This window comes from Synchiropus splendidus, chromosome 2 (genome assembly GCF_027744825.2).
Source record: "Synchiropus splendidus isolate RoL2022-P1 chromosome 2, RoL_Sspl_1.0, whole genome shotgun sequence".
NCBI classification, from domain to species: domain Eukaryota; kingdom Metazoa; phylum Chordata; class Actinopteri; order Syngnathiformes; family Callionymidae; genus Synchiropus; species Synchiropus splendidus.
The window spans coordinates 15,657,562-15,669,021 of record NC_071335.1 but is presented as its reverse complement, the minus strand read 5'-3'; the positions used below and the strand labels follow the sequence as shown (position 1 = coordinate 15,669,021).

Genomic DNA, 11,460 nt, shown 5'->3' with positions numbered 1-11,460 from the left:
TTTGCATGCAATGTTGTGAGTGTAGGGCTGTAGATGCTGTCAATGAAAGTACAGGGAAATTTCATGAAATAAAACACAATTTAATATTTTTAATGAAAATAAATGTTAAAAAAAACCTTGTCTCTTCACATTGTTCAAGAATAATGTCAAGTTAAAATATGAGGTGGTGACCTGCCTTTGATCTTTGAATTGATCCACCTGGTTACAATGTTGCACTTTCAGACTCAAATTTCAGGGGTTTAGAAAAATATTCCTGACAAAAGCGAGCTGCCTTGGTGCAGGAAATAGCTGGAGCCTTAGGCAAGACTGGTACAGATCGTAAAAAAGTGAAAAGCACCACAGAGTGAGTGACTTGTGCAGACAAATGGGAAAACGCTTTAGGGCTTTTCAGTGTTTGTTGGTGGTCGGGTGTCTTTGTGTGGGGTGAAACTTTTGTCAGCTACAAAGACAAAGTCTTATTTCATGTAATTACTGTTGTATTACACAAATATAATTTCAACTTTCATCTTTGCGCCTTAAAATTCAACTTCTGGAGACAAAAAAGGCCTAAATAAACTGTGAATATCTTGTTTTGATGCGTGAATGTCTAAGCTAGAATGATTATGGAAAGGTGTGTGAGGATGCATGGTGCCAGAGACAGTCAGTAGGACAGTGTGTCTCGCTCACTGCTCAGTCGCAGCAGCATGTAGACGCTCCATACAGCTGAGAGATCTGCAGTACCTGGTTCCCCCAAGAATGTAGATGGATTAACATTCACTAGTGGTTATGCACATATCTGTGACTTACTTATCAAAAATTCCCCTCTAAAAAAGAGAAGCCAAACCCTCTGTTACCTGGCAGCATCACCCTCCAGTTTCCTCTCACGGATCTTTATAATCATACCCCTCACAGAGCAGTATTTCCTATGAGAAGCTACGTATTGTTCTGCAGGAAAATAAATTGACACACCGATGTTACAGCTTGTCCTGCAGGGGCCAATAAAAGGTGTGATGCATTGGATAAAAAAAGCTACAGCAATTTCAATTTGGAAGGCTCCGGGGTAATTCCAGGGCAGTGTCAGTGAGTGCGCATCTAGGAACAAATCAAAATACACTTGTCCTAGAATCGTCTTTGAGACATCGACAGAATCGATGTTCAGCAGGGAACCGCGGCAGAGAGAGAGGGGCTGAGCTTTAGCATACCTGTGATGTGTTGGCACACGTTATATACCGAGGGTTGATGTCGGCTGCAGCTCGGACTGAAACATTTACTGCCTCATAGTGACAGTTACGAGCCAAACCAGCATGTCAAGGGCAGAGGGACTGACAGGAACAGATTTTTTTGGAGTCCTGAAGCATTTGTTGGCCTCAGTGCATATTTGGATCCGTTTAAATGTATTAATGTATTTACTTAAAAATTAGCATTTTTTTTTAAATTTTCAGAAATGCCAAAAATGGGGGGACAAAAATGTGTCTGACCGACACATGACTGACTGAATGATGGGTAGATGTCATTTCAAGTGCTAAACCTCGTGTTTGGTGGTGCAGAATTCTTCTGTTTATGGTGATGCAGTCCTTTAGTTACAAAGTGACTCATGTCCGCTGGCACGACCCGGAACCAGCTGTTCAACTGTGTCAGTCGAGGGAATGAATGAATCATTTGCAGAAATATTTATTCTCTTAATCAACTGGGTTTTGATGTCGGATTCAATTGCATGACATTTTGCCGACTCTTCCTCTCGAGCACCTAAACTGGTCTAGGCCAGAGGTCACCTACCTTTTAGCAACCGTGAGCTTCTCCAAGGGCACTGTGCACTGCACACACTTCTGAAATGACAAACAATGGATGATAAATGATATTCCTCTCTCATACTTTTTTTTCGCAATAATTAGCAATTGTGTAGCAAAAAAAGAAAAAAATCCAACATAATAATATGGTTATTACATGAAAAATTTAATTATTCTTTTATTTTTATTTTTTTCACGGCCCATAGGCTACTGCCTTGGTCTCCCATGTTGGTGACCCCTGGTCAGAGCTAACCAAGATACTAATGCTTCAGCTGCCTGCATGGTACCAATAGTTCACCAGTCTCCTTCAGTGCAGGGAAAAGGGACATTCACTGCCTCAAGTGGTGGAATGAAGCAGCTCTTCAGGGCACCGAGCGCCCAAATGATTTATGAGTAATCATAAATCAAATCACACTTTAAAGCAGTGAAGAGGATTTGAAAAAGAAAATCAAGCATGGCTGAGCAGCTTCACCAATAGCAGTTGATCTGTAGACATTCATCTGTCATTCACTCTTAATTCGGTTCGACCCGAAGGCACCACCAGTGTGGAGGGAAATGTATGCCTTCAATTTACAATGATTGAATTGAAGTTATGTCACTAATACATTGGAAATTGGTGGACAAATCTGTTCACATTGTCATATGTCATGAAGTAGAGCAATAGAGTGTGATAAACTGATGTTTCAAGAAAGTTTCATGAAAGAAAGAACAGCAAGGTCCAGGTTTCAAAATAAAAATAAAAATAAAAATAAAATAAAAATAGTACTTTTTATAATTTTTTGTTTTTACCTGAAAATAATATTGCATAGGAAGACAGACACTATAAAGTCAACATAACTGTATACAAAAATGCATGTTTAAGCAGGACAAATTGAAATAGTACAAACAAATCACTTGAAGACTTTAAAGAACTGCTAACATTTTTATGTCACAGCCAACATATACAAACATCATTAATTTGCCTGCAACATCAAATGAAAGTAGTCAAAAAAAAACAACAACTTTTAAGTGTGGTTATACTGGATGGAGGCCGACGCCTTAAAGAAAAGCGGTCAATCTATTGCGTATCCTGAGGACAGTAGGGACAAGCGGGAACACATCTGTGTCTCTTGAAGGCTTCAAGTCAACATGCAACTGTCAGTCATTTTGTCGTGCTGCTTTGGGTCGCTCAAAAGCTTTGGTGAGGACAGGTTTATTTCACACTGCATACGAGTCCCAATGGCAGACAGAGGCTGCGTGACACCTGACCATTTCTGATGTGATGGTTTATAATTTCACAATGCAACTGAATTTGACCACCTAATGCTGCAAGACTCATTGTATTGTCACTCATTTTATTTTTGTCTGGAGTATCAATAAAATCATCAGGAAAAACCCTAGAACCCTCACATGCACAAACTAACTGAGGTACGAACATCACCAGCTCCTCAGTCAGTAATAAACTGATCCACATGAAGATTTGAAGCTTCAATTTCACAACACAATTACAAGGAAAAATGTCGCGCACATGTCGCGCTATATTACACCTGGCATCATAAAAACATGTGTCCATTTACAATTTCATCATATAGCTCATCAGTCACCACTTCATATCGACCAGAGCGACTGTTCAGAAAATAGATCACGTCGGTGGAGGTCTGCGGTTTGAAGCCTTCTCTCTGCATTCGGGTCTTCTGGATCTTGAAGGTCCCTGGCAGGAGAAGGAATGAATCGCTGTGATCAAAGCTGTCTCCATCATGACGGAAATGCAGAAATGTTGTGGTTCATTCAAGCAAATGAAAAGATAAATAACCAACATGGATTGAAAGATGAAATTCTAACAATGTTAATGTGCAAATGGATTCAGTTATATTCAGTCATCTTCATGAAGTACCATTTTATTACACACGGAAAACTGTAAAACTCGAGTCACTTCAGTCACAGGTCCCGTTCTCGAGTCTCACCTGTGGTATCGACTGATGTCACTGTTCGCAGAAAGACTGGACGTGCAAATGAGGCCAGAGCCTTCTGGACATCGCTCAGAAAGGCATCAAGGTCCAGCTGATCGCCTGCCTGAGCGATGGCTGCCATTCCTGCCTTCCCCTCCACACCTGGCGGGATCCCAAACAAGCGTGAAAACACTGCACATCATCCCAACCACCCGTCCGACCTGGGACTGGAACTCCATAAACAGCCACATCAGCATGTCCCAGCAGTCCACTTAGGACTCCCTCCACCTCCGCGGTGGAGACATTCTCTCCTCGCCAGCGGAACGTGTCGCCGCTGCGGTCCCTGAAATACATGTAGCCATAATCGTCCATCACCAAGATGTCACCTGTGAGGCAGAAGATACAGAGGATAAGAGATTTTTAAGTGTACACGCTGGGAGTTAAGACTCAGGTCATGCTTGACTGTGTGTGACTCTCACCTGACATGTAAGCAGCGTCTCCCATCTGGAAGACGTCGTGAGCTACTTTTCCACTGGTGGATGTCGGGTCCGCGTAGCCATCAAACCTCCTCAGTGGGTCACCGGGGTGGATGCGTCCCATTAACATTCCTGGCTCCCCTAAAAACGGTCAGACGGTCAGTGGAGGGAGTACAGCAACGCTGGTTTCTGTCTAACAGTGCAGGTGGTTACCAGGCTGACATGGGACGCAGAGACCCTGAGCATCTCTGAGCAACTCCCCGCTCTCTTCCTGCATCCTGACCAACCTGACCGGGTAGAAACCGGGAAGAATGCGACTGACGAAACCGCAAGCACCGACCTTGAGAATGGAACATAGACAGGAGACTTTTGTATAATAATATGTAATATGTTTGATAACAATTCACATATTAACTATAACAACATTTTCTGTAACAACAGTTTCTCCTGGGGTAGTTTCCATTCCTGGCTTGTCCATTCAGAATACATAATGTCGTGGGGGCTCCTCCCAAATGGATGGACTGAGACCACAACAATGCCTGTCTTATCTCAATTCAGGGGAGAGGTGATTTAACTGGGAGATGGTCCAGCTTCTCATCCTATATTTGAGAACTCCATAATCTTCTTTCAGTCACTACCTGGAGTGGACCACAGGTCAGAGAACAATGCGAGAGCTTTGCCTCTTGGGTTAGTTCTCTCTTCTCTCTGGGTGAACCATTCTCCTGACTGGTGAAGCAGCAGCCATCAGCCTGTCCGCCTCACACTGCCCCTTTTCTTTACTCACAAACAAGATCACAACATCCTTGAAGTCCTCCACCTGTGGCAGCATTGCACCCCAACAAGTACAGGTCATTTCAACACATAAAACACACTCAAGTTAATGGAAACAGTAGTAAGAGTCATAGTGGACATGAAACCAAAAAAATGTGTGGTGTAGTTTTTAAAGGGGCTGTATAATACACTTCCGTGTTATACGGTTTACAGTGTTAGCAAGATGAAACATCACCGAATCATATACTGTAGTGCAGTGTTTTTCAACCTTTTTCAAGCCATGGCACCCCTGGTTCATTGAAAAAATCCCGGGTCACACCACCACAGAACCTCAGCCAAAGCGCACCTGTGCTTAAAGTCCTATAGAAAATCCCTATTTATCTGTGAAAAACTGTAGCTACTGACACTCGTTGTTATTTTGCCATGCTGTTTGTTGCAGAAACAAATTGCTGAAAATCTATTTGTTTCAAATGTGTCCAGAAAGGGATGGGCAATATGGCAAAATATATCATGATTTATTTATTTATTTAACAGATTTTATCACTTCAGTTTTGCATGATGTTATTGTAGTTTTGAGTTTCCAGACAAATCCATTCTTTGCCTGAACTTGCTTCATAACACAAAACAATTTTATTTTGTTGTGCATTTAGTTTTTCACCAACTTCTAAACCACAAAGCAAACTTTGACAGTCCATGAGTATCAATAAAGTTTTGACGTCACGTTAGCCGTTAGCTCTGTTAGCTCTGTTAGCTCTGTTAGCTCTGGGGTGCAGACAGTCTTTGGCATCGCGGGTCCGACAAGGTTCGCTCCCTCCATGGTTCTGTGTGTGGTCAAGTTAAAGTCGCATCAGGCTCACCTGATACTCTCTCACGGCACACTAGTGTGCCGCGGCACCCCGGTTGAAAAACGCTGCTGTGGTGTGAAAGAACAATGTTCATCCATTTCTGAGAAATTTACTTTTCTAAACACAAACAAGGCGACTACCAGAGCCGTTGAACAATCGGGAACTTTTGAAACTACTGTAGTATAGAGGTCTTTGGACATGTTTAATAACTAATAAAGTAACATAACTGTATGAATAGTTTATGAGTAGCTTTAAAATGCTTTTGTGAATAAAGGTGCACCAATGCAGAGACAAGAGGTGAGACAGTAACAACTAGGGGGAGTTTTACAAAGAGAAGAAAATATGAGTGACCCACGTACCCACTGTGATAAACTGAAATGAAACAGTTATACCCAGTAAACAAACCTTTCCATCTATGTTGATGAGACTGCAGTTACACTCAGTGGCGCCGTAGAATTCCCCAATCTGTGATATTCTGAATCTCTGCACAAACTCTCCCCACACTGCTGGGCGAAGGCCGTTTCCAAGGGCGACACGAACACGGTGTCGCTGCTCTGACGGACACTGTGGCTGAGCGAGCAGGTACCGACAGATCTCTCCGATGTACTGGATCACCTGGGCGCACACCACAAGCGTGAGGTTTTCTTTCTGTGTTGCCACAAAATAACACATTTCCACTCACGGTGCAGTTGTAGGTTACACAGTCCTGCCAGAAGCGACTGGCTGAGAACTTCCTCCTGATGACAACAGTAGCGCCAAACAGCAAGCACTGACCCACACCCATGATGCTGCCTGCGAATGATTTGGTTTGGACACCTCATCTTACACACTCATGTTTAAGCATAAGGAACAAAAATAATCATCAAATAAAATTCACATTTATTTTGTCTTATCTTATTTATTTATTTCTTTTGCACCCACCTGCGGAATGATACAGAGGAAGACAGTCGTAGATGATGTCATTACGTTTCAAACCAAAGGACCAGAAACCGAACGCAGCAATTCGGTAATAACTAGAACAAGAACGATATGCGTGAAGACATGAAGAGATCAACACAATGTCATCACACGTGAGTAGCGTGATCCGTATTCACTCACCGACTGTGAACCACCACGGCTGCTTTCGGCATCCCTGTTGTGCCGGAAGTGTAAATATAAAAAACCCTATCTGTTCGATGGAGGAGAGACGAGAGGAGCATGTATTAGGTTCAGTGTGCTCAAGACAGTTTGAGCCATGCTATTTGGCTTAGCAACAATTTGATGTGCAGATGCTGCAGATGCGAAGTCTTGTTTCCTGCTGCATCAAGTAATTCATTTGCTCTTTGGGTTATTTTTCGAGCTACAGTTTGTAATTTTTGATGATGTTTTTTTCTTTTTTCTTGTGAAAAACGTACCATACTTTTTAATGTATTGAGGTCCTCCCGTAACAGCTCTCAACTACGGAAGCCTCAGAAGGACACCAGGCCCCTGGTCATGCGTTGTTGTTTTCTGTTGTCAGGTTCAAGTTTCTATCGTGATCACAATATTCAGTAAATTCAATTTTTTATTTTTAAAATTTAATCTCTCCTATTTTGATGGTTAGTCATGTTCTATTTCATAACAAAAAATGAATGTAACATTTTGACATAATAACACTATAGAGCCCTTTAGCAAAGCCTGCCGTGTTAAACTCTTGGTCTGCGGGCAACAAAAGGCCTTGAGGACAATATTTTTGAATCCCTTCTAGACAGACAGCTTGCAACTTCAGTATTCAGTGTGGCCCCTAAATTTCTTAACAAACACACCAATGCCCAGGCCTGTAGTAATTTATCATGTGCTTTTGGGGGCAGCCCAGGGCCAAATATGCATTCTCAATAAACATCAATCACATGTGTGACACATACATTTCACAGTATTGACTCAGCACTCAGATCAGTTGAGTTTATGGCCCCTGCTGGAGATGAAACACCGATGTGCACCAATCCTGAGATGTATTGAAATCCTGTGTATGTTCCCAGTTGTGTCACATTTTCCTATACCAGATCACTGAAGCTAAACCCCCAACAGGCCTGTGTTTCACAAGTGTGGTATGCACCTCCGTCTCCCCGCTCCATGTTACATTTCTTTCTACATCCTCCGCACATGCAACGACTTGTGGAGAAGAGAGTGAAGAATGACAAGTGAAAACAAATAAGTGTGTCTACTGATGCGTCCACACACTCACCCACACAGACTCACCGTTGAACGCCTTGTGCGATGTGTGTTTGGGTGGATGTTTGGGGGAGCAGGTCAGCAGCAGGTCCAGGTTTTGAGCCTGGAGGCTACAGAGCGTGTCATCGTCTCCTAATTCTCCAGTGCTGAACAGAAGCATGTCTTGAGGTAGGCAGCTTCTCACCTCGACCACAGCTGGCAACATCAAAAATGAACTGCTTAGTATATATATATATATATATATATATATATATATATATATATATATATATATATATATAGAGAGAGAGAGAGAGAGAGAGAGAGAGAGAGAGAGAGGAAGAGAGAGAGATAAATACAAAAAAAGTCTCTTCACCTTCTGAGAGCTTGGCTTCAAACACAATGGCCCGAGCCCCAGACACAGTGACGCAGTGGTGCAGCGATTGCCTTCGAAGGTTGTAGTTGATGAGCGCAGCCTCCACCCCGACCATGGCCAGACCCAGCCACAAGGCCACCACAAGAGGGCGACTCTCCAAATACAAGGCCACAACGTCTCCCTCCGCCCATCCCTGTGCCAGAGCCCAATGTGCTACAGTATGACATCTCTCCTGCAGCTCCCTGAAGGTCCAGACCTGGAGGAACCAAGAAGTTCTATTAAAAGGTCTAAGGCTTGTTTCCTCAGTGAACAGTGAACAGAATTTGCTGACATGATCCAACTGCCTGGTCTTTCTTCATCACAAAGTTTTAATCAGAAAAAGTTTTCCTGCTGAGAATCATGGTCTCAGACTTCGCTGACCAACATAATAAAGCGTAATACAAACCGTCAACATAGTATAATGACATGTAAGAAGTGTTTAATTCCAAAATAAAACGGTATAAAACCAGTAACAACCAAGAAAAGACACTGACAAGATTCATAAAATGCTACTTGCGACAAAAAGTTTACGCTCGATTCATCTATATTATTTGTCTCAATTATTTTTATGTAATTAGAAAAAACAATTCTGTCCCTAATAAAAATGCTTGTCAAAATAAAACATTGAATGTTGTGAGAATTATTTAATGTTAGATTATATTTGAGACAAAACTTTAAAAATCAAGGTGGTGACAGTACTAAAAGAAACCGCTTAAAAAAAAAAAAAAAAAAAAAAACTATAGTGATTTATGGAGATGCACTGAGTGCAAATGCATTTTCTCTTCAGTAGTATAGAAAATTCCGATACTCGTAAATGCACCATCGGCACACAGCCGAGATACGTGAATCAGTCAGCGCGTCACCTGAGTGAGAAAGAAATGATGAGAAGCAGCGAAGGTAAAACGGAGGTATGACATGGACATACACAGGTAAAAGACAGAAAACCTTCCTTTATATCCTGCTGGTCAAGTCAAGCAAGTAGCACTAGTTGCTTGATCTACGGTGGCCTGAAATGGACAAAAAGTCTGACTGAAGAAGGGTCCATAGGAAAAGCTAAATGTATTTACAGTAAAAAAATACATAGTGATATTACACTAAAAACATGTAATGTGTCACAGGTGCTTTTATAGCAGCCTAATCTAAAGTACAATCCATTCTAATCATCGTCTCATCCACTTCTCAAAACAAACCGAAGCCATTGCATATAAATACATAGAGTATGCATCTCAATTCAACCTGAAACCAGATCTGGGATAAATATTTTAAACTGGATTTAAATGATATAATCAGCTCAGTATGAAGCATCTTAGTGTGTTTGGATGCTGTGTTGACTTCACCTCTCCTGAGGACTCGTAGATCAACGCTGGCTTGTCTGGATTTGAATTCACGGTTTGAGCAAACAGGGAAGGAATGGTGGCCCCGTTGCGTGTATGCTGGTGAATGTGGTACTTCACACGAAGAATAACCACCAGACACCTTTGCAGCAGAGGAAGAGTGTGTGAGAAGATGCCACTGATGCCACATTGTCACCTGAATACTCACTGCAGGTCTCTTTTGATGGTGCACACAGCGACACGGATACACTTCCAGAAATCTGTCAGCGTCACAGAAAGAGCAAGTGCGACCACCAGGCTGAGGAGCCAGGGCACCGGGAGAAGCCATCCAGCCCCCAAAACACAGAGACACACGGGGACAGCAGTTCTACAGAGCATGGTGGCATCTGACAGGATAGAGGCGGTGACTTTGAAAGCAGCGTGCCATGAAAAGGAAGGAATAGACTTACCTCCTTGAGAAGGGCGCACAGAAAAATACACCTGAAAAACTGTCACAAGCTGGCTGCTGGTGTTGCAACATGAAGCCCAGACAAAACTGAGGCTCAGAGGTGAAATACCAGAAGAGCCGCTGCACGTCGGAGCAGCGACTGCTTCGTCAACAAGAATGCGGCTCATTTCCCCGACAGGAAAGAACACAGATCAGTATGATACACCTTGATTTATAAACTCACATGGCACAAACAAGCCAGACATTAAAGGTAGAGAATAAACAGGGGATAAACGAAGTAGTTTGCAGATGATACAAGCGAATGACACAGTGAAGAACACACAAACTCCATGCAGAAAATGTTCTCTTCCATAGAACAGTTCCTTCCAGTAGGACCTGAACATGTCTTTTTTTTTTACCTGCTTTTGAAACACCATCCATGAAGACGACCTACGACGACGAAGTTATGTTATCGGTATTCACTAGTATTACAAAGAGGTATTTAAGTTTATCTACAACTTTAAATGTGTGAGCAGCAGGAAATACACATGAATATATCGGCCGGTCAATATCTGTGCATCTGATACAGAGCATCCGTCTCTGGTGTGTGTGTGTGTGTGTGATAAAGCACTTCAACTCTGTGTCAGGCGGTTCAACGTGACACATTTCATAGAGAGGATCAATGATTTACAGGCATCTATTTATTAATATCACACGATTCAGGTCCTGAAAAATGAGAAATAATATTAAATTGCTGTCATTTAGCGGCCAGAGTCAACCACTAAAACCCTTGATGATAAATCTTATAGAAACCTTGAGCTTCTCTGGCAGATGCTTCCTAATATTGAGTGTTTTCCTTGCTTCATGCCAAAAGATTTTTGGCAGAATTTGCTTTTCTTTATTATGTTGCCTCATTCCCTATCCCCAAGGACCCCAACTATTTGTTTCAAAAACTAACACAGTCTTGTGCTGAGTTGGTTGGGGGGCTTGCAAAAAAAAGAAATGGTGAACTCTGATATTTCATTTGTGAGATGTGCTCCGAACTTAAGAGGTTGCATGTGACTTAGAGTGGTCAGTGCATGTTCCTGGGAAACGGCCTGGTTCACGTCCGACTCAAGGCTTTTGAATATCAAAATAAATATCAAACAAAATCATATCAAACAAAATAAAATGACCATTAAAAGTGCTTTTAAAAACCATTCAAGGATCCAAAAAGATCCCAATGGACTTGCGAACTATGGTTCAGGTCAAGGAATGAATCTCACAAAAACTTATATAAATGTTCTGTCAGATATCAAAATAGATTTGAGTGGAACTGTTGAAAAACAA

The 11,460-nt window shown here is 42.0% G+C and overlaps 1 protein-coding gene across 2 annotated transcripts; it reads right to left on the bottom strand.

The window, feature by feature from the left end:
• Positions 1–1,969: 1,969 nt before the first annotated feature.
• Positions 1,970–10,267, bottom strand: LOC128754882 (long-chain fatty acid transport protein 1-like). 2 transcript variants are annotated; one of them, XM_053857835.1, is made up of 14 exons: positions 10,154–10,267; positions 9,913–10,090; positions 9,708–9,846; positions 8,332–8,587; positions 8,004–8,171; positions 6,885–6,954; positions 6,708–6,799; positions 6,469–6,578; positions 6,192–6,401; positions 4,384–4,510; positions 4,174–4,311; positions 3,916–4,080; positions 3,710–3,856; positions 1,970–3,456 (listed from the first exon to the last, which is right to left on the bottom strand). In XM_053857835.1, the coding sequence occupies exons 2-14, from the start codon at positions 10,080–10,082 to the stop codon at positions 3,299–3,301; spliced, it is 1,950 nt and encodes a 649-aa protein (XP_053713810.1). In that variant the 5' UTR covers positions 10,083–10,090; positions 10,154–10,267; the 3' UTR covers positions 1,970–3,298. The 2 variants fall into 2 exon arrangements, with proteins under 2 accessions (XP_053713810.1, XP_053713811.1); XM_053857836.1 differs by lacking the exon at positions 6,708–6,799 and adding an exon at positions 7,861–7,916 and having other exon boundaries at positions 9,913–10,239.
• Positions 10,268–11,460: the final 1,193 nt, after the last annotated feature.